At 42.4% G+C, this 23,299-nt stretch overlaps 1 protein-coding gene across 1 annotated transcript in view; it reads right to left on the minus strand.

The window, feature by feature from the left end:
- The window catches only part of DIS3L2 (DIS3 like 3'-5' exoribonuclease 2), a 188,814-nt gene that overhangs the window by 81,486 nt on the left and 84,029 nt on the right, over nt 1–23,299 (minus strand). The window contains exon 11 of the mRNA XM_062006087.1: nt 11,224–11,303. Coding sequence (XP_061862071.1) covers nt 11,224–11,303 — 80 coding nt within the window. The remainder of the gene's footprint in view (nt 1–11,223; nt 11,304–23,299) is intronic.

The raw sequence follows: 23,299 nt of genomic DNA on the forward strand, positions 1-23,299 counted from the left end.
TTCACACCTTAGGGAGACACAGAAGAGTACAAGGCATTTTTCAAAGCAGAGCCATAAACAGCCAACTACCTACTCTCTGCCAGCAGTTCAAGGTAGTTGGCTGCTCCCTGGCTAGACTAAACTCTTTCAGCAAATAATTACAGCTCTTTCCCATTTCCCATGGTCATGGGGGTACCATGCTGCTGCTCTTATCTGCAAAGTAATAAGTTAGCATCTTGCAAAAGTATTAAAAACTCACATAAAGAAAGACAAATGAGACTTTAACCTATATGCATGGGGTTTTTTTTGCTATTAGCAGTGCTACAGTAGAGCATGGGTCTTCATGAAGGCTGAGGTTCTCACATGTGAACACAGGGTAATGAGTGAGGACAGTGTCTACAATGGAGGGTCCCCAGGAAGGGAGAGGCAGAGGGGCTGCAGACAGTAATAGAGGTGGACACAAACCAAATGTAAGTTCTACCAAGGCAGAAAATGGTACTGAGACTTGGGGAAGCTGCTGCAAGTAGCTGGAGGCCACCACAGTATTTAACACATGTTTTTAAATGAAGGACCTGAATCAAACCCAAACATTTCTCTTTGGCATGTGTATGTACGTCCACAGCTCAAGTGTTATAGAAGTGTCCCTCTTGGGATAGATGGAGGAGAAAAGGGAGAGAAAGAAAAAAAATGACTGTGTGGGAGAAAGCAGCAAGAGGGAAAGTAGAAAAAAAAAGAAAGCAATATGGAGAAGAGTTTAATATAAAAATAAAAGTGGAACCATGGAAAGAGAGGGTTATTTGTCTGCTCTGGAGCCTGAAGACAAAGGTGGGTGGCTTTAATTCTCAGCTGAGGTTACTTTTCCACCGCAGGAAGCCAAGCTATTGTTCAGAAAATCAGACACTGTGTTTTATTTTACTTATTTTAAAATAACAAGGAAAGTGCTTAAATTTTACTTGCATGCCCTAGGGCCATTTTGCTTTTTGAAAGCACTGTGCAACTGAGCATAAATCCATTAACTTGTTTACCAGGAAACCAAATTTTTTAAACTATCACATGATGGTCCTTTAGCCAACCGAAATGCAACTAATTACACCCTTCTGTTTTCAGCAAGTAATAGCTTTTTCCTTCTCTAAAGGTCTCTTTCTTGACATAACCTCTTGAAAAGACTCTGGCAAAAGGAATCAGAATCCTGTATCTCCTGAGAGCGGAACCAGTCCCCCAGGGTGCAGAGTTTTGCCATCCAAGCATAAATATGACTTTATGGAATGTTGCAACAACTTCAAAAGAGGAAAAAATATTTGTCTGCCCCAAAAAAATCCAACCACCTCTAAAAGGTAACAATCCACAAAATACTACATACTACCAGGCATTGCCTCTGGGAGATGGCCCCTCATCCAAGCCCCTCTGGCACTGGTTTGCACAAAAAGTGTCCCAGAGAAACAGCCACCTTCACCCACCTGTCACAGAGAGACTTGAGACCATTAGGTATAGGTTTTAAGATATTTTAACTCTTCTTTGAATTATGCTTAGTCACATTTGTCCTGGGTTTGTAGCACCTGGAGAGATGACCAAAGTCAGGTGCCCAACTTCTACAGGGCAAAGGAAAGGGAGATGGCACATACAGCATGGCACTGTGGCTGCTCCCAATTGCCTGCACCAGGCTGCAAATAGCAAAAGGGCTGAGTGGGTCTGAGCTCTTGCTTTGCTTCTTAAATTACACCTATAACCACTGCTTTCTTCCAGCCCTCTAAGCCTTTACACATCACACTTCCATCCTTTGCTTCAGGAGCTGGCCTGATATAGCTGCAAAAACTCAGGAACTCTGAGACAGACCAAATCTTCAACATTAGCAGCGTTGAGATTGGCCCCAGTTATTCCAAACTGAGAAACAGGGTGAGGCCATGGGGGAAAAGGAAAAAATAAAAACAAAATCATCTTCAAACATTAACTCTTCCCTGTTTAACTGAAAGTCTTGGCCCTTCCTGGACTTCTGCAACTGTCTGAGAAACCACCGACAGGAGCAGTGATGTTGCAAAGTGAAGCTTTCAGCAGTCCTGAGAACCAGGAAATATTCAGAGCATTTCATACCAAAGCACAACAGGTTTTTTGCTATTTTCTGGCTTTAAAAGGTCAACGTGGGACATCAAGTCTAAAATCCAGAATAACTCCTACCTGTTTTGTAGTGACTTTTAAAAGCACTGTTTTACTTATATCTCAACTACTCTGACCTTTGGCCATTTTGTCTTTGGCATCAGTTGAATGTTAAACACACAACTACAATTTTACAAACCAATTTGGGACTGTTTTGGACAAAACAAAACTCACGTGCTCATTAAATGTTATAAAGGACAAGTCAAGATGAAAAGTAGAAAAACATACTAGAAAGGGAACCCTACTTAAGCAGAATATTTTGCAGAGTTTTTCATGAGCCATCAACAATTCTTTAAATAGTTTCAGAACTATGAGGAGACTTTATCATTAACTAAAAGCTAGGAACAGTTGTTCCATGTAAATTACACATAGTTTTTGTCTGTAGCAGCTAATAAATTCAAGATTGTCCTAAAACTGTGTCATAGATTTTAAAAGTTACCTTTTGTGCTTCAAAACAACGCCAGGACACCTCAATAATGTGGCACTTCACGCATTGTGCGTTACAGAGCCCTGAGTTTTATACACAAACCAGCACAAGTCAAATCAGTTAAGCACTGTTCCAAATACTTTGGCTAAGGATAGCATTTAAAGCCCCCACAAGGAAGGCATTCCCTCACACTGCCCAGCTCTGAAGGATATCCTCAGAGATGGCTCTTGGTCAGCATGAAGCATTCCCAGGCTCTCAGGAGAGTGGGAAGGTCGAACCCCCACCCGAACACAAAATAGATCTTCATGCTGGTGGTGGTCTCTCAGTTTCCAGCTACCCATGAGTGGGAAACATTTAAGCTGGTGATCAGTTAGAATCCAGGTCTCCAGACCTCACAGACCATACTAAGTTACTGAGGCAGAGAAACATAGCACGAGTGTCCTGTCCTGTGGGTTGCCAGTTAACCCACATCAGCTCTTCTTCACCTTGTGACAGCAGGTGCTGTCATCCAGAATGTACCTACTGCCTACATCATTCCTGAAAACTACCTTCAAACTTGATGTAACAAGTTAAGAGAACAAAAGAGCTCTTCTGTGCACGTGGTACTACTGCACCATTAATTTGGATACTTAAACAAGGAAGGAATTCTCCTGAGGGTAAAACACTAAATACTCAGAAGGACAGAATTTACACAGCATGTACAAGATAAAACATTTAACTGCAGAGTGAAGGACACAGGAATGATATCCAACAGAATAAGCACACTGCCTCAAGGCTTGTTCACACTATTGAGCAAGATACCAGCAGGAAAATACAGATGAAAGCTGGACATGAGTATTTTAACAGTAAAAGTCAGGCCAGAGCACAATATTGTTGGGGTCATGAGGAGAATGTGCTATTTCTTTGATATATCAAACACATCCGGCAATGGCAGCCTGAGAGCAGACACAGTGATTCCTTATGTAGCAATGCCTATCTCCCACCTTCTGCCTGTACAGGTTTTCTCCCTGTTCCTATGCTGGTACCAGTTTACTCTGCAAAGCTGGGCAAGCTGGTTTCCTCTGTGCCTGAACAGTCTAGCAGACTTTGTGAGGTGCCAAAATAACAAGTTCCATTTAGAGGTTCTACAATTTGTATTGATTTCTCTACAAGATTCAAATGTAATGAGCAAAGCGAAGAGGAGTTACAAACCTCAAATACTCCAGATTAATACGATGAATGCCAGTACTTGCTATATGGTCACCTCTGGGAGAACCTCCAGATGACTACTGATAGGAATCTTTGCTACTCAAGTCTATACCAACCAGTTGGCAGACAGAACTTCAACCCTTCACCAAGAGAAGATGTCAAGCATGACACCGAGGCAATGACTGTGCTGCTGTGAACTCAGATTCCCAGGTCAGAAAGCAATCTTTGCTGGTAGGGAGATGTTACTAAGGCAGATTATACTTAGCTCTCTGAAGCAGTCTCTTAACAGTGAGGTTTCCAGACAACGTGATGAAGGTAAAGGGACAATTTCTGGTATTTACATCATAAATTGTTTTTATCACTATTCCAAGTCCCATTCAAGAGGCTAACTCCATCAGGAAACCAGCAGTCCTTAAATTCAAAGGATGGGAAGTGGCACCCAGTAGCTTTCAAGATTAGTTACAATCATTTTGGGTGTAGGATGTCATCCTGTTCCTGAAATGAAGGTTTAGAGTGGGGAGGGACCACCTCCACTGCTAGGTCAGTCCCTTTTGTTCTATCTCTACTGCACACAGTAATCCAAGGCTGAGCAAGCATTCCCAGGCATTCAAAGAGTCCTTGGGATTTAGTGCTAGGCCAAACAGATACAAGGTACTTCCACTGCATAGCCTTGACATTTCAACCTCATTGAGAACAGAAGGCAGCTGCTGAGATTTCACATTCACATCCAACTTTTTTGTTTATTTTTGGAAGGCTTTCCGAAATATTTCCATCTGCACCTGGTTTTACTCCTTCTGTGTAACTTGCATAATAGTCAACAATCAAGAAACACTGTAGTGAATCGCAGTGTAAGAAGATGGTTTTCCTGCTCAGCTGGGTTCTGAAACCTCTGCATGGCAATAAATTAAAACAATAGCCCAGTGATTCTGAGAAATCCTGTCATTTAAGAATGTTAATAATAAAGAGTATATATAGCAGTAAATTCGCTGCCTGAATGCAACAGAACATATGACTGAAGGTAACCATGTGAGAATGTATTCCCAGCTATTTGTACCTTTTTAAAGTTTATCTTCCTTGTATAACTTCTGAAACTTATCTTCTAAATTTACTGAAAAATCCTGTTTTCTCTGGATCTATCTGGCCATCATCTATCATTGGGGTTTCTTCTCTAAAGACTCTCCTAGTCCCTGAGGTCGTTTTTATTGAACAGAAATCCAAGGCAAAGTGCTTTTCAATCTGTTTGTACAGGAATTTCTGTATTCTCTTCCCATTACCCAGCTCCTTAAAAGCATTTGGGTTTTTTCTTCAGAAGTCCAATCAGACACTGTTGTTTCTAAGCATGTATCCACAAACCCTAGGGAGACCCGCCAGGACACACCATCCTGCGCCTCGAAACCTTCGGGGAATTGTCCCAGGTCCTGAATTTATGAACTGAAACGACTCATCAGGCGGCTTCACCCAAAGCATCTCTCCTCCCTGCAGCAAAGCAAACTCACTTTTATGAGTAATTCTACTGGTATCTGCACATCTGTTTGCATGTTCTGCAGTCATGGTCTTCACTGCATCAGTCCTTCACAGACAATCTACTTTTCAGTTTGTCTTATTCCTGTGTCTTTTTTCCCCACAGCTTGCTTTGTGTACTGTCAAAAAAACCAAAGTTGTGAGATAAGCATGGCATCTTTGTAAACACCCAGACTTGATACAAAGACCCAGCACAATAAAAATGAATTACCACCAGCAAACCCTGCTCAGCGTAGCCAAACTTTTAACCAATCTTCTCACAAGTGGCTTTCAAATAGATGCAAAAAACTGTTGTAACAAATTATGTTCCAGCAATCCAGGCTCCAACCAAATCCAAACTTTCTTCATCTCCACCCCAATATCTGATCACCTCATTAAATGCACTTTTCGGGGATTAGGCTCAGTCTATTTCTTGTTTAACCACCACCAGTTGGGGAGCAAGCTGTCCCATTTCCACTCAAGTTAAGGGGAGTCCTACTTTGTCAAGTTGTCTCACTGATTTCAAGAGAGAGGTTTGGTGGAGCAAAGGTGACGCAATCCGGCCCTCTGATTCCATTCATCGCTGTGCTTGGAAATTGGAAGTGATGTGTGTTTCCACACACAACCCTGTGTCACTTCTAAGAAGAGGCAAAACACATTGTACACGCTGCAGCTCCCCAGCGTTACACGGGAGCATGCTGTGGGACACAGCAGGGATCTGGGCTTGGCACAGACTTGAGTGTACTTTGCATATCTCAAAGAATCTGCAACCACAAGCCCTCGATAGAAAGGATACATAACCTGTTTCTAATCACTGCACTATGGCTTTTTCACTTTCCTAGTGACACAACAAAAACCCACCAGACTACTCAGCAGGTAACAAGAGAGCTAAGCTAATTATGTCTGATACCAAAGGTAAAGCTGACCAAATGTTATTCACAATCCCACTCCTTGTAGGTCGTTTTTACTTTCCCCATATTTGACTCCTGCAATAAATTTAAATAAATTGCACTTTAAGGTCACTTTACATTTGACTCATACATCAATGTGGGGTTTGTCATTTTCTCTCTGAGTCTGCTGTCTGCTAATCTTCAACATCTTACAACGAAGGAAGCAAAGTAATTTCATAATGTAGCTTTTGATTCAACACTAGTCCATTCTTCAGTGTTTATCTTAAGCAAGTCAGCCCAGCATGACTCTAATTACAAACTCTTCCTGTACTCTACACTGCAGGAACCAAATGGATCAGCTTGAAAGGTCCTGTAGTATATGTTGCTAGAGCACATTTCACCCTACAGTCCTTAAGTGGCCAGAGGAGCAAAGATGAATAGAAGAGGGAATATTTATGTCTTAAAAAGCAAAGCACAAGTGCATGCAACTTTGCAAAATTTAAATGACTCAAGTTGTAAACTACATCAGGAAAAAACAAGGATGGAAGGAGAGAAAGACCAAGAGGTCACCTCAGTTAGCAGAGAATATCTTGGGGCTACCAGGGCTCTACAGGTGCTTTGGAAATACAAGAACCTGGAGCTCATGAAATAGAGGATATCTACCGAAGTGTCTACTAGGTCTAAGAAATGCATTCCATGTCTCTAGGCCTGCAGTAGACAAGGGATAATTTTGCCAGCATTTGGCAAAGCGTTGGCTGGTTTTACCAAAATCTGTGAAACAGGCTCCTTGAACTGACATGTCTTCCCTCTTTGCAGATCTGTTTCTAAAAACTGCAGCCCACAGTGGATTGACTGCTGTCTGCTAAGGAGAAAGGTCATGATGCACTCTTCCCAGACTGGGGCCATGAAGAGTAGCTCTCTTTGCTTACATTTTCCTCACACTTACAGAAACATAATGTGTTTGATGCTTTTATCCCATTCCCCTTGGGGATATTTAATTTAAATTCAACAATAGGTTGAACAGATTTAAAGGGAATGGAAAAAAACAGGGAGTAGCACACTGCAGAAGTCTCATTTGCTTAAGTAATCAGGTAAGTACCTGAAAGATTCAATGAATGCATCTATTTACGACCTTGCTCCAAAATGCAGACAATTGATGTCACTAAGGACATAAAAACCAGGGCAAACAGCCTGTAGAATATATTTCTACCCTGCAGCACAACAATTCCTCCTAGAAGAAGATTTAAATTACTTACATCTGAATTGCTTTGTGAAAGACTGTAGTGATACAGGAATGAAAGAACAACACGGAGAACCAACTCATTCATCAACATACACACACAAAAGACATACAGAAGCTCTGTCAGTATGGCTCAAAGCACTGCTTTGAAATCAGCATTTAAAAAAACTGTGCAGGGGTAAGACAGCCCCTCAGAAATGCACCCCAACCTTTTCTGCTGCATCCTTTCCCATCACAGCCTGACATTTCACTAGATGGAATTATCTGCCTTTAAATTTGTCAAATTTCATTTCTGTTCCTACCAGCAAGCAGCCTTCCAACACAACTGCATCAGCACATTACCAGAAAGACAAACACCACTTGCAGATAATTCCCAGAAGAGGTTTGGCATGTGTGGGAAACTTGCCTGGTGCCACTGGGACAGGCAGGTCACCTGGCATGCTCTTGCATGATGAGATCAGAATAAATCTTTAAATGTCTGCACCCTGGGTGAAAACCCTCAGGCCTCAGAGAGGTATGGTTGTTTTCTGCAAGAGCCTGCAACACCCGTACAAACCCAGAAGGGCTCTGTTGTATGCTCCTGGCTGCAGGAATTTGCTACAAGACGTGCAGAAAGGATCAAAAAAGAGCATCGACTGAAATGAACTTGCTTAAAACCTCAAGCTACCCTGAAACAGCTCTACAAAGGCTGTAGAAACTAGGTGCAGTCCAGATTCATCTTTTACTCCAAGATTATGCTGAGTCGTCTAAACAGAGTACAGTTTGTTCATATTTCTGAAGCTGTTACATAAATAACCCTATTTTCCTTCTTTATTGGAGCTGATCTCTTTTAAAATATACACTCACAAATGTGAACAGCAAGCTTACCTCCCTACTGCTATCATTAAACAATAACGAGGAGCACGGCCGCTAATCAAAAGCAGACTCCAATATAAAATCCTCTCAAAACCAGACTGGCCCACTTAAGGCATATATCACTGAAAAGTTTCCAACTGCTGCAATATCCTAGTGCAAGCTCCATTAAAAATACAGCTATTCCCACAAGCATCCCATGCTTCCCCTGCTAGTGACATTCTGCTACCGGGTAGTTCTTCATGATAAATTTGTGGACTACTTCAGCAAACAAATTCCTTCTCATTTTTTACTGAGGACATCGCATGGGTGAGTCTTCCAGCCAGAGACTGAAACTGATAAAGGTTACATTGAGAAGTTTTTTAACTAAGTAAAGGTGAAAAAACAGTCCCTTATCTCTCTGCTTGGTGCCTAAGATCCTTCAAGGCAAAGAAACTCAGTCTTGAATCAACTAAGCAAGGAATGCTTGAGGGCAAAGACAATTTAAGTCTTCAAAATCTTCTGAAATGAAGTGATTGAGTTGTCTGATACAAGTGCAGGCAACAAGTGGTTTCTTTTTTCTTGTAGTTATTACGGGGGCTATACACGAAGGGAAAGATTTTCTGAATTGAGCTTTGCATTCTCTGTTGATTTTTGGAGATATCCTGACATCATGAGGATGCCAGATATGTGGTTTGCTCATGTTGGGGTGGGGTTTTTTGCATTGTTTCTTTTTCTTTTTTTTTTTTAGTGTTTTACATATGGGCAAAAAAGATGGAAAAAAATAATAACTTCTTGTAACCACGTTTACATTTGGAATAAAAGCTGTGTTAACTCTTAACACAACATCACCCTCATGAGAGATGCAGCCTTGCCAGCCCTGGATAAACTCTTAACCTCGAAAACTCTTTGTCATAATAATTGCAGCTAACATAGCAACTTTTAAAGCCAAAAAAGCTCAGGGTACCTCCAAAACATATCAAAAGGTCCTATTAAGCATAAGATTGAGGTTCCCATAAGGGCTTCTCCTTCACACCAAAGATCTGGGAATGGCCATAGCTTTGCAAGGAAGTGAACGTGAAGAAGTGAACCCAAAAGGCTCCCAAGCACTCATTTTGGATCTTTCTCCATTTGCAAATTCCTGAAAAAATTTCAAAGCACAGGTATCTAAAAAACTTCACCTGTGCTGATGGATTTATACTCCTGCTTTTGACATCCACATTTCATGGGCCCCTAATAGTAATCTACATACTGCTACAGTAGTCAGAGGAACACAGGCTGAAAGAAAAGCTATCAGCTCAGTGAGCCAAAAAAGTAACAAACCCAGAGATTCAACTTGCATACAAGAAAGTGTCACAGGAACTTGTGATACAAGATGGATCTGCATGTCTCCTACCAGCTGCAAAGGACAGGTCTGAGGGCTGAAGTCCCCAGTGCTGGAAGCTGAAGTCTCCTCAGCTAGAAAGAGGCCAGTCCCACCCAGGAACAGGTTGATAGAGCTATCTCTAAATGCTATTTCCCCATCAGGATGCAAAAGAAGGACTGCAATGAAGAGTACATATGCCAGGTAATAGAAATATAGACATTTCTGTTACTTTTTCCTGCTAAGAATGGAGACTATGTGCTGACCATACCCTGGCTGAGGATCTAGTACCTTGTCTCTTGGGCAATAAGCTCTACAGATGTATCTCTGAGATGACACAGTTCTGACAGCTCTGCAATGGCTTTGGAGATTTTCTGGGAAAGAAGAATTCTTGTACAAACAGGTATTTTCCTTGATCACTTTCTCCAAGAGGCTTATTGATAAGAGAAAAATGCAGAGGTATGCACCACAAACCAGTTCAGTGAATGGTTTCGTGCAGCATCTAAAACCCACACGTATGTGAGCAGCAAAGGCTCAGAAGCCAGAGTTTCAATACCTTAGATCTGAGGGGCTGCAGATCACAATAAAGTGGAAAGACAGAGAAGAGAGATCGGCTTAGAATCTCTCAGCAAGACTGTCTACATTTTCTGTGAAATAGAACTGCAATTTTTCCTTAATCTTGCCTCAAAACTGCTATTGCACAATATAATTAATTTTACTGGCCTCAAATTTTCTTTCATCTCTGATTTTTTTTTTTAATCAGTTTTATAGCCCTGTAATACTCTTCTGTACTTGGGTCTAAATGACACGACAATTCATCGGCCATGCTGCACAGAATTAATTCAGCCCAGAAAAAGGGAATGATGTCTTTGATTCCATCACATTGTGATGATTAGCAAGAGCAAGAAAAACAAACCAAAACAACAAAAAATATATCACATTATCTTCCCTATTAGTGGCGCACAGGCTAATCAAATCATGTAATATTTCTACCCAAGCCTGTTGCTGGATCTTATCAAAGCAAATGAGCAGAACTTAGATGGAAAGCAAGCTTACAAGAAGGAAGTTTAAGTTAGAAGCATCAAGATTTGGCTTTTGGAGCTTTACTTTCTGTTCTGTTGGCTTACAGCACATTGAAAGTACAAACAAGGCAGAACAGAAAGCTTAAAAGGCAATGAGAAGAATAACACAACTTATAAGGCACACTCTGCTCATCTGACAATTCCCAGCATCCCATAAACACCAAAAGGCAATTCAGCCCGTGACCTTCAAACTGGATCCTTTATCCAGGGGTTGCGTATTCAAGGTCAAAGTTTCACTAGACTTCAGTCTGCAAGAGTGGCATATTAGTTATTCAGCTGTAACTCCTGTCATGATAGGAGACAGCTGAGATCTGCTCAAATCAAATTACAGCTCTGATTATGCAAACTCTATGGTTCTGCATTTCCTGACACCAAGACTGCTTCACAGTGCAGCTTGAAGATATCTCTGCTGTAAGATTTCTGAAAACAGGCAATTAAAACAACAAGAGAAAAAACTAGTTTATTACTCTACTCATATTTGGTAAAGAATACTTCATGACAAATTATATATATGAATGTGTCAACAGCCGAATATAAACACTGAGAAGTATTTTGTAAAACATATCTCATACCGTCAGGGAGTTGTTTACAGGACAAAGCATCATCAAGATCTTTGGCAGTTGATGGGTCGATGGTGAAAATGCATTCTTTCCTATCCAAGGGAAAAAGAAGAAAAGGAAAATTTATCTTCCAGTCATGAAGAACGTATCAAAACACAGAGATCACCAGAGACATCCAGACAACAACAGCCATGTTTTCAGAAGACTGCCTGTTGAAATATCTTCCACTCTAATCTGGAGAAAAAAAGTTTTAGACAAGTGAATCTCCTTGGCTTGTTTTTTTATTTTTGAAGTTTTTCTTTTTGCTTTAACTGCTTGCTCTTAACAGCTTTCATCTCATTACTGATTTTCTTCCACAAAACCTAAACAATTTAGCCCATCAAGCTCACTCCAAAGAAATGAGCAGGAAAATTCTTGATTCCTTGCAGCTAGAGTAAAAATAGATTATTCCTAATTGCAAAACTAAATGGAACACAAACAACTCCCTCTCACAATACATAAGTGTAGAGATATTGAAGCATCTGAAACTCCACAAGCACAGCTAGCACAGAGCAGAAGCAATGAAACATTTACAAACCAAGTTGATTGGTAATAAAATTGAGAGTTTGGGTGTGAGGAAAGACATCCAAGAAGTGCAGGCCCTTGTAACATCTACATTGCCTGTTATGCACCGAAGGGACAAGCAGGTTCAAACAGAAACACTATGAGAGTTCTAGAAAGAATGAGCTCAGCTAATTATACCTAGCAAACCAACTTAGTGCTTAGGAAAAGCTGAACACCCTGTCACTGTACTAGGTGGTACCTGGAATATGCAGCCCTGGATGGTTTACATGTGCATGTTCCACAGCAGTGGCTGGCAGGAACACTAGGAACATACCAAGATGGACCACAGAGATGGTCTAGGGTCACGTAAATGAGACAAAATAGAGCATCTGACTTAGGAATTACCATGTTTAATAGAGCAAAGCCTGGCACCAGTGAGACGAAAAACCCGAAGCATTCAACAAATAAAACCTCCTGAACTCCTGCTTCGGGGCCCTCCTTTATCCTGAGCTGCCCTACAGCAATCTCTTGTCTGGACCCTGGACTACAGCAGGGTTCACCCAAATAATGTATGGAATGCAGGACTGGAGTTGAAGGACAGTGAAGACAGTAAAGGAATGGGTTTACTGGTTTATTTTGTTATCATCTTAACCTTTAGAATAAGTCAGCCCCTCCCCAGTTAAAGGATCCTCGAACACCATGATAGAGGCTGAGGCTGCCAAGGAAGAGATCAGACTGCTTCTTTCCTCTTTGCCTCAGAAAAACTCATATCACAATGGCTACTCCCTTCTAGACATGTATAATGAAAATACATATTATTTTTCTTACAGCATAACCACTTGTATCCTCCTGAGGTAGGAGGGGAAAAATTACAGTGAACTTTTAAAGGAGCAAGTGTCACGTGGAATGAGCAAGCCTTAGCCTTTTTGCATGGGTGCTCACACAGTAAGGGCAAACGTCTCTATCTTCCCAGGCCTTCCAGTTCAGTACTTAAATGCTCTGTGTGGTATCTGATGGTGTCAGACAGCTGGCAGCATGTATTTATATAATTCCACCAGGCACACTAAATAGAGATTTTCAAAGACATAAAAATCAGTAAAGCACTTCACTGCCTTCCGAGACTGGAAACCTTTCCGAATATGCTAGTTTTCAGATTGGATAGCAAAGCTGCCTTAATCCCTAGATGCAAGTTAGTTTCTGATCCTTTGCATGCATCTAAACAAATTAGAGACTGTGACATTGAAAGATATAAAATCTTTTCAACTACACCAGGAGTTTGATCTGTTGCTGTCTAGCACTGGGAATCAAACAATTTTGGTTTGCAAACAACCTTACTATCATAAATATATATTCCTTAAAAATCCACCTAAGGATGGAATTTCAGGATACCTCTGGCTCCAAAGGTGCTGTGCAAGTTTCTTAGGGAATCATGCATATGCAGATAGACAGACACCTATACTACAGGCAGTATGGGGACATGCTGTGTGCCAGCTTGCATGTATTGATAGAGCAGGTCCAGGGTATAAAAGTAACAGCATCCTGGCACCGTGACTTTCACCCAGCCACATCTAATAAATCTTCCTTTAAGTTATTTCACTTAAAAGAAGCAAACGTCACAGACACTAATGGCCTGCCTTATCTGACAAGTGAGCAAGAAAAAGGTTTAAAAGCTTCTTCAAAGAGAATGTGAGTTTCTGTGTCAGGGGGATAGATAGCTTATCCCAGATGTTCAAGGCCTGCAACCACAAGCATCTGCCACCCATTGCGAATTGTAGCTCCAGGCAGTTTAAAAATTAGCAGATTGGTTTTAACAAAGTGCATATTTGCAGAATGCCCTGGAAAGAAAGCAGCACAAATACACGAGTGCCAAGTTCCAAACACGTTTATACAATGGCAGCAACTAACAGGCTGCTTTGCTGAGATGTATTTGGGCCAGTCAAATCTACTGCAGAGGTCAGGGGTGATCCCAATTCAAAGAAAGCTGTGGCCTCAGCCTCCCCAGGGCAGCACGTTGTGCACAGCCTGATGCCCTTCAAGACACACACTCGCCAGGCTCTGAGCAGCCTCTTTGCATGCAAACTGCAGACACAGCTTGCCGCCTGAGATACTTAAACTCACAGATGCAAAGCTGAAGAGGGGTCCAGACAAACACCAATTTAGAAATGCTGGTAAGAAATGCTATATGCAGTGCAGTGGGGATAAGTTTTACCACCAGGCTCAGATCCACTTCTACTTTAAGACTACTCAAGGGACCTGGACTTGGAGCTTGTCACAGGCAGTTTATTCTGGGCACAGACTGTAAGGTGAGGTAAGAAAGTCACTGAGCAAAGAACACAAGGAATGGTACTCCCTGGCATAAGGACTCTGCGGAAGTGTTGCAGAGCTGATGGTCAGGTAACCAGTGAGACAAGAGCAGCTGATCTGCAAGCAGAGCTCAAAGTCTGGAGTACTGAGACAACCTTTGCACAAAGGAGCACACCTCTCTGAAGTTTTCTAAGCTAATTCTGCTCACCACTGAGCTATTAAGTGTGATGAACTATCTTTTCTGTTGTTCAGGTTTTATTGCTGGAGAAGTTTTAGGTGCCTATATGAACGAGGGCATGAGGGAAAGAAAACAATCCATCAAGTGATGGGACAGCAGCACTACACTCCATACGTGCTCCTCCAGCACAAGGTCTCTGAGGAAAGCATGTCCTCAGCTACCTCCTACTTTTCCTCCAGCTCTCTCTGTATCACCTTTTATCTCCAGCAGGCTGCAGAGAGACACCTCTCATCTGGCAGAGAAGCATCCCACAGCAGTGAAAAGCAAGGGGGAGGAAAGGCTGGGTGTGGGCAGTGCAGCGCCCACTGCTCTGCAGGCTGTCCCCTCCCTTGGCACCTACACCAGCCACTCCTTTGCAAATTCCCAGAGAGGACTTTGGAGACAGCTAACAAGAAACATCTGGGTGAAGAAATAACATTGCTCCCAGCAAGTCTGCCCTGTGAAGAAGAAGTTGTTTAGATTGCTTCCCTGGCTATACTGTCTGGTCATACAGTACCTCAAAGGCTGTGGCACAACGGATCTCGAAGATCAGACCACATTTCTAACCATCATCAATAACAAACTCAGCCTGCAGTGGGTTGTGTGACTAAACCTCAAGGCAACTGGTACTTTTTATGCACCTGCTAACAAAGAAGTTGCTTAAGCAAAAACAAATAGCCAGCTACATGCAGCATATTTGCATCGACCACAGGTAAACATGAATTGGCAGCTGTCTCTAGCTTCTGAAGGGCTGTGGTGACCCTGTGGGTTAAAGAGCTTGATCATCCTCCTCTCTCTCTTCTTTAAAAGCCCTGAAGAAGCCATCTCTCATTGTCACTACATCTAATAAAAATGTGGTTTATTCATTTTGAATTCTCAAAACATTCTTTGTAGAAGTAATGAGATGTTCCAAGTCCACTCGTTCCAAGATACACACACCTTGTTTAAAGGAAACCAGTTTAGGAGATAGAGTCACAGAGTTATGAGGTCTTTTGCTCTTGGTGCTGTAAAGGACTAGAGGTAAACATGTGCCTTAAGAAGCCCCCAGCACTGATCAAAACCAAAGTGTGGAAACTTCCACTTTTTACGGAAGCCTCTTTGCCCAAATCATACATTTAATTTAATTTAATTCATTTAATTTGAGATCACATCTGAATATTGTGTCCAGTTCTGAGTCCCTCAGTTCCAGAAGGACAGGGAGCTGCTGGAGAGAGTTCAGCACAGAGCCACAAAGATGATGGAGTGGAGCATCTCCCTTCTGATGGAAGGCTGAGGGAGCTGAGGCTCTTCAGCTTGGAGAAGAGGAGACTGAGGGGTGACCTCATTAACGTTTACAAATATGTAAAAGGTGAGTGTCAGGAGGATGGAGCCAAGCTGTTCTCAGTGATGGCCAATGACAGGACAAAGGACAACAGGTACAAGCTGGAACATAGGAGGTTCCAGAGAAATACAAGGAGAAACTTCTTCCCTGTTCAGGTGAGAGAGCACTGGCACAGGCTGCCCAGATGTGTTGTGAAGCCTCCTTCTCAGGAGACATTCCAAACCCACCTGGACAAGTTCCTGTGCAACCTACTGTAGGTGGTGCTGCTCTGGTAGGGGTAGTTGGACTGGATGGTCTTTTGAAGTCCCTTCCAATCCTTAAGATTCTGTGATTCTGTAATGCAGGTTTGCAGAGGTGGTCTTGTTCTGGCACAGAGAAAAGCAATTCCTGCAAGAGTTATGGAGGATCAGGGGAATGGCTTGCACCAAGTGTGGTGGACCTGCAAGCAGGAGTCAGGAGAGCACAGGCCACACACAGAGTCTCTGCCAGTCACAGGCAACACTGGCCCAGCCACCTCCAGCCCTGAGGTTGTGACCAGAGCATCACTAAAGCCAAAGCCGGCACACTGGCTCTGCCTGCCATCTTACAAACCAACCACCTGGAAAAAAAACCTGCAGAATAGGGCACTTAGTTTATTAGACAGTAACGATAGTGTCAACATACACAGGCTGGTATATCAATTCTAATTTAAGGAAAACTAATTAGGTGCAGTTTCCCTTTGCACAGCTTAAGGAAGACTAATTAAAGCAGACAAGCATATCTGCAGAGCAGTTAGTCTTTTTACCTCTAACAGGACCTAAAATAAACCACTAGTACAGCAGTAAAGGTAAGATAAGTGGCCTGTTGGTGAGCTGGAATTACCATCATGGTAATTAAAACGTTCATAGATCACAGGACTGCAACAGTAGTTTGTTTTTCCTTGTGCAAATACGTACATCTACGCAAAAGCATTCACAAGAATCAGCAGAGAAAATACCCTACAGCTGGTGCTGCAAGGTTTGGTACAATATATCATTTTTTGCCAGCTAAACTGTTTGGAATTCAATATATCAGTTAGTTTAGCCATAAAATATAAACATCTACAACATAAGGAGTCACAGTAGTAAGGGCTCCATCTTCATTCAAGTGGAAAGCTACTTGGATCAAGACGAAGCCTTGAATTTGTAAGCCACTGGCTTAGGCTGTATTAAAGAGAATGTTTCTGAGATGGCCAGCTCTTGGACAAAGTTAGAGTGTTATCAGTATGATTGTCTGCAAAAGCAGCTTGGTGCTGGGATTGGAGAAAAGCACCAGTTTGTACACAGCAGACAAAGCAGCAGCCTGCAGCCAGGCAGATCCTCCTAACACAACTGGATGGCCATCCCAGCCAGCAGCACGCAGACAAGCCAACTCGCCAGGGAGACACAGAGCCCAGATCTCACCATCCCAACAAATGGCAATAACTGTGACAGAACAGTTCAGAGAACTGCCTGTATCCACTACAGAGCATCAGAAAACCCTCAAGGAAGCAAGATGTTGTCCTTCCCAGGAGAAGTAACCATTCACAGGAGGCAGAGTCCTAAACAAGCAAGTATGACACAGTTATCCAGAGACCAGGGATGGAGGAGTGACATCCTAGGGACCACAAACATGAGTCAGCTGGGCAGCCTGACTGTGTCCATGCTTGTGTGCTGCAGATCCTGTCTCTGACTGCAACCACTACCAACTCAAGTCACTCAAGCTCCAACTTTGCCATTTGCCAGAACTTGGACTGCTCAGGGCTAAGGGCATGGGCAGAATTTAGACTGTCAAGTCTCATGAGAGAGAAGGCTGGGAGCCTTTGCAAGCAAACCAGAGCACCTAAGGAAGGAGGTGAGCAGGAAACCACCAAAGGAAACCCAGGAACAAGGGCTTGAACAGAATATTTCAGTTGGAAAGGACCAACAACAAACCTGTAGTCCAACTGCCTGGCCAATTCAGGGCTGATCAAGTTAAAGTACGTTATTAAAAGCATTTTTCCAAATGCCTCTTAAACATTGTCAGGCTTTGGGCATCAACTAACTCTCTAGAAAACCTGCTCTAGTGTTTGACCATCCTCTCTGTAAAGAAATACTTCCTAATGTCCAGTGTAACCTTCCACTGGTGCAGCTTTGAATGATCTCCATGCATCCTGCCACTGGATACCAGGGAGAAGAGATCAGCACCTCCCCCTCCATTTGCCCTTCTCAGGAAGCTGACAGAATTAAAGGTGCTGAACTTAATTACTTCATTCACCTCATCCTGACTCTCTCCCAAGAGCACCTTGCACACTGAAGCAGTCTCCTGCAGTGTTTACTGGTCACTCACTAAACCCAAATGCAAAACAACCACAAAAGAGAACAAAGAACACACCAGAAGCTACAGCACCCACAAGCTTGGAAAAGGTTACTGAAACCTGTTGCCTGTGAATTCCCAGCATGCAAACACTGCATGACTGAAGATTCCAGTGGTTACCCACACAGTGACCATCCTGCCCTGCCCCAGGCTCAGTGCTCGTAGCTCACAGCCCCTCCAGTCACCCAGTGGCTCCTGAAACATCAAGCTACATCCTTTGCAGAAGGGTTAATCTATTTCCAAAGACCAGACTAATGCAGCTGGAGGTGAGACATCAATGATTATCATTTTGTTTATTAAAGTTTAGGCAGTGCAAGCCTTCTTTAAACTTCACCATGTCATTTACAGTACAAGTGACTGTATGTCTAGACACTTGCAATGCATTTACATTCTTCTGGGGACTCCTCAGATTGTCCTGTTCTCTCCACTTTGTGAGTACATATAATAGCCCGGTGGGAGTGAAAGCTCAGCCTCCTGGTTTACCCTTATTAACTCCAGTTCAAAGCTGGCATTTTAAAATTAAGCACAGCAAAGGCACTTTTAGAATCTTTAAGCTCTTCAGATCATTTCTAAGACCCTGCTGAGCTCCACCTTGCAGAAGTTCAACAGATATCATTCCTCAGAGCTGGGAACACTTGTTTTAATTTGGGAACAGGCATCCTAGAGCTGTCAACTCACTCCAGTGAACGCCACTAACATTTTTTCACACAACAGTCCAATTGTTACAGCAACGACAAAAATCCATCTCGTTCTTCAATCACAAGCAAACCCAATTCCACCACTGTGTCCGTGTAGGTTTGTTATAAAGCACCAATAAGCACTGGCCAATTCCATGGATGTTCATCACTCAGATGGGGATGAAGCACTCAGAAATTTGAGACAACAATCAGTGCTTGAACATTTTAGAGACTCTGACATCCCACTCCTAAAGATACCTGTTACATGTAATGTCTACCACATTTGTCACACTTAATGCTGGCAGATTTTAGTTAAAAATCCCAGAGAGGCTCCTTCCAAGAGAGATACTTAAAAGGAATGTCTTTTAAAAAACATGCATGCAATAGAAGCGCCCAGACAAATCTCTGAAGGCACTGAGTGCCCTGTAACACACCAACAAAGATACTTGACACATCACTAAACTCTTTTTGCATGATGCATAAGTTTCAAAATGAAATGAAATTCCAAAATAATTGGAAGCAAAAACTGTCCCCTCCAAACACTGATCATTTATTACAAGCCCTACAAAAAATCCAGCACAGCACAAAATGCACTGGAAGTCCAAGTTTCTACATCAAGCCAGTATTGTTCTTTTTAATTCTCTGTGTTTATGTTTTAGCTAATGTCCTGTTCTGGTTCAGAAAACAGACCTTGGTCCAAGAGAGCAGCTGACAATGAATCCTGATGTATTACACGCCTACAACAATCAACATTTACATTTTCACTGAGGACTGCTCACTGGATTGCCAAAGCAGAATCAATTATTTCTTATATATATTTATGGCCTCCAAGTAAGGTGGAAGATTAAAAAAACCCACAACCACTGCAGTCTTGTAACATATCTAAATGGCTTGAAAAGCCAACATGTATATAAATGAGATCAGAGACTCTGAGACACCAAGTACCAGCAGTATTTCCTACAAGTCATGCTGTAATTGTGCCACAAATATAATGAGGTCTCTTCACCACCACTATCCCACGCAAGAAGGTGGAGTGTAATTGAAAATGCACTTGCATTATATAAACTACTTTAATCATAGATGCACAGAGCTAGAAATGGAAGAGACATTAGGTCATCCAACCCTCAGAGGTCATGGGTAGTCCGGCTCTGACAATATATTTGCAAGGACTTTCTCCAATATAGCATTAAGCATCTTCAGTGATGGAGTTTCCAATACTTTCTTTAGCAGTCTAAACTACAGTCTATTTTACGTTAGATAGGAAAGATTTCCTCTTTGTTTTACCTCATTTGTCCTCAAAAACATCCCTACCTATCCTCCCACCACCTCACTTTTTCATTTCAATTCACTTATTTTAGCTATCAAGTACTATACCTTTCCCAAACTTGTCATTTCAGTGTTGCCAAATACACATTGAACAGCAAATCCTTCCTTGTAAATCAATCCTTCATCTGTTAGAATGTTTTTGTTAGTCTTTTCCAGACTGCCCCACTTCTACTCCATGCCATGATGCCTCCGGTACAACTCTGCCTCATACACCTGCATGTGTACCATCTATACTATGATCTTTGTTTCTTTCATTTTTAGAGAGTGAGGATCTGGAAATAACCTGGGAAGAAGGATCCAATTACCTAAAAACTTCAGTGCAGATGGACAGGTCAAAGGATGCTTCAGATCACTCCATCAGAATGGAGCCACGAGGGAAATGCTGTTCCTTACAATGACCAGTCTGCCCTAGCAATCAGCCCTGAAATACCACAGAGGGGATATACTGTCTCACCTACTGGATTTTTTCATCTACAGCATCAGAGATGGGTATCTGGGCTGACACCAAGACTTGGATCCTTCATATCCTATCTACCCCTGTGCTACCCCACATACAGCAAGAGAAAGGCACCAGCAGAGCACCGTGCTATCAAAGGAAGTGGCAACAGTTGGCACACTTGAACTGGGCCATTTAACATATGTAAACACAAGAGACACTTTCTTCTCTTCATCAAAAGCCCACCTTGTGATCCAGTGGAATCCAGTAAAAAATGGACTTGTTCTCAAATTGATTTAAGATTTTACCCTCACCTCCCTCTGTTATTCTCTCCATTTCTCTCCATAAAGAGAGGCAGGCAGCCAGGCAGGAACAAGCCTGTATGTATAACAGCCTAGTCACAAAAGTTATTACTGTTTTCCACAACTAAACAGATTCTTAACTACACAAGCTTAGTTTTGATGGCCTACAAGATGAGAATGCAATAATCCTGTCCAACTACACTGCACCGATTCTGCTTAAGGCTGCACTTCCAATGACCACACGCACCTTCCTGTAAGGAAAAACAGTAGGGAAGTTGCCAGTGTGTCTGTGTACACCAGCCACTGCTAACAACAGCATCTGAGAGCAAAGACCATGCATCATTTTGTAGAAAATAGTGTCACCACAATTGCTGTAGCTCTAGTGTAGTAGAAAATGTTATGAAAACAGAGCGAAAGACCCAAAGAAGACAACCAGAAGCAAGGAATTGAATCACATCACTCTTGACAGCAGCACCATATTTATTCATTTTTACTCACTCAGTTGATGGCTGTCCAGATTGACTGGACAGCAGAAGTACCCAGGGCAGGTACAGCTATAATCACTACCTTCTGGAATCCATCCTGTTAGAGTGGGACTAGACCTGATATCCTTACAACAGCCCTGAGTAATTCTTCACATGCCTTGTATGTCACTGTGGAGAGCATTAAATCAGTCACAGGACAGCTCAGTGAGAGGGAAGAGATCATAATCTGGTCCTGTTTGTGTCTCTACTCCATGCCAAGGTAACAGTCAGGTTTGTAGCAATGTTGCTTATATATTTGCTAAACAAGCCATTTCTCAGTTTCCATCAGAAACCAAAGCATTATTACATATCCTATTATAGCTGAGTAAGTCTTGCTCTACTTAACACTAGCTTTTTGTAGTGGAAAATCTCCAGGAAACAGGCTGTTTAATGATGTTTTATCTGACTTGCACTCATTTCTAACTAAAGTCATCCACCTGCCTTGAAAAGACATCTGTTTCAGAGGCTGACTGCTTTCCTCCAACATCCTTTGCACACCTCAAGGCTGCCATTTTTACCATCACCTCTAATTTTATCAGCCAGTAATCTCCTCGGGCATCTACAGCAAATAACATCCTGTCAAAACCTTTAGACACTGCTAATCCCTGTTACCAGCTGTAACACTCCTCAGGAAAGAAACAGCAGGCAGAACTGCAGTGCAGGTACTGTCCTGCTCCCAGTGCTTTCCAGTTACAATCATTGCTACAGAGCTTCCCTCCACACTGAGCGAACACAGCTCCAACTCCTTCCTCCCTTATTAAGCAGGGGAAGGATGCTGCACCTCTGAATGGGCAGCCAAAATTACAGTTTAGCCTTCACCAATTTGGATAGCTTTAGGTCAGTTCCACTCAGCATCATGGTAAAATATCAAGATGCAAATTTCAACTGAAAGCTTCATTGCATTAGAGCTTTTTGCCTGCAAGAGCAAAGTTCATTAACTCTGCCCTGCAAAGGAAGCAAGTGACCATTAATTGCCTCCTGCCAACGCAGCAGGTCTTTGCTGTTTCCCAGTCTGATGCCCTCCAGGCCTTTTAGTGTCATGGGAGGAAAGGACAGTTATGCTGCCATTTAGAGAGACCTCAGCAGCAAAATAGGCTGATGAGAATCAAAGGAAAAAGCAGAGTCTTGCACATGAGGAGGAATAACCCCATGCACCACTACAGGCTGGGGACCAACCAACTGGGAAGCAGCTTGGCAGAAAAGGACCTGGGGTCCTGATGCACAAGTTGAACAGCAACACATCACTGTAGCCAACAGCCTCCTGGGCTGCATCAGGAAGAGTGTTGCCAGCAGGTCAAGAGATGCAGTCATTCAACACTTTTGCTTTGTTTGGCATTGGTGAGACAACAGCTGGAATATCTTATCCAGTTCTGGGCTCCCCAGAACTAGGAAGACTTCAATATGCTGGTGTGAGTTTGCTGAAAGGTCTTAATGATGACAAGGAAGTTAAGCATCCAATCTACAAGGAGAGGCTGAGAGGGCTAGGACTGTTCAGCTTTGAGAAGGCTCAGGCAGAGAGATCTTATCAATGCGAAAATATATATATATCTGATTGTAGGGAGCAGAGACAGACTCTTCTCAGTCATATCGAGTAACCAAACAAGAGGCAATGGGCGCAAACACAGGTAAAGGTAAAAGGTAAAAAATAAGCCAGTGTTTACTGCAAGGGTAACAGAATCCGAGAACATGTTCCTCAGAGGGTTTGTTGATTTCTTTGGAGATATCCAAACCCCAGTTGACCCTGCTTTGATCTAGGGGGCTGGAGTAGATGAACTCCAGAGGTGCCTTCCAACCTCAACCATTTGATGATTCTCAGGAGTTCAGAGCTGCTCAGTTCAAGTCAGTCAGTTTCTGCTCCTCAGACCACATCCATCTTGTAGATATTTCAGAGTTTCTTGCCACAGCACCCTTTCTCTGCTCAGTATTTTTAGCTCATTGTTTTGTATTTTGCCAGCTGAGAAATTGCAGTTTGTAATTTTACCTTCAGCTTCATATTTCTTCTTAAAAGTGAATACAATGTCCTGTTTATAATAATAAAATCACTAGTTGGCAGGATGTCATCAAATGGAAAAAGAGAAAGCAACTG

The sequence above is a fragment of the Colius striatus genome, chromosome 12 (genome assembly GCF_028858725.1).
Source record: "Colius striatus isolate bColStr4 chromosome 12, bColStr4.1.hap1, whole genome shotgun sequence".
In the NCBI taxonomy this organism is placed as follows: Eukaryota; Metazoa; Chordata; class Aves; order Coliiformes; family Coliidae; genus Colius; species Colius striatus.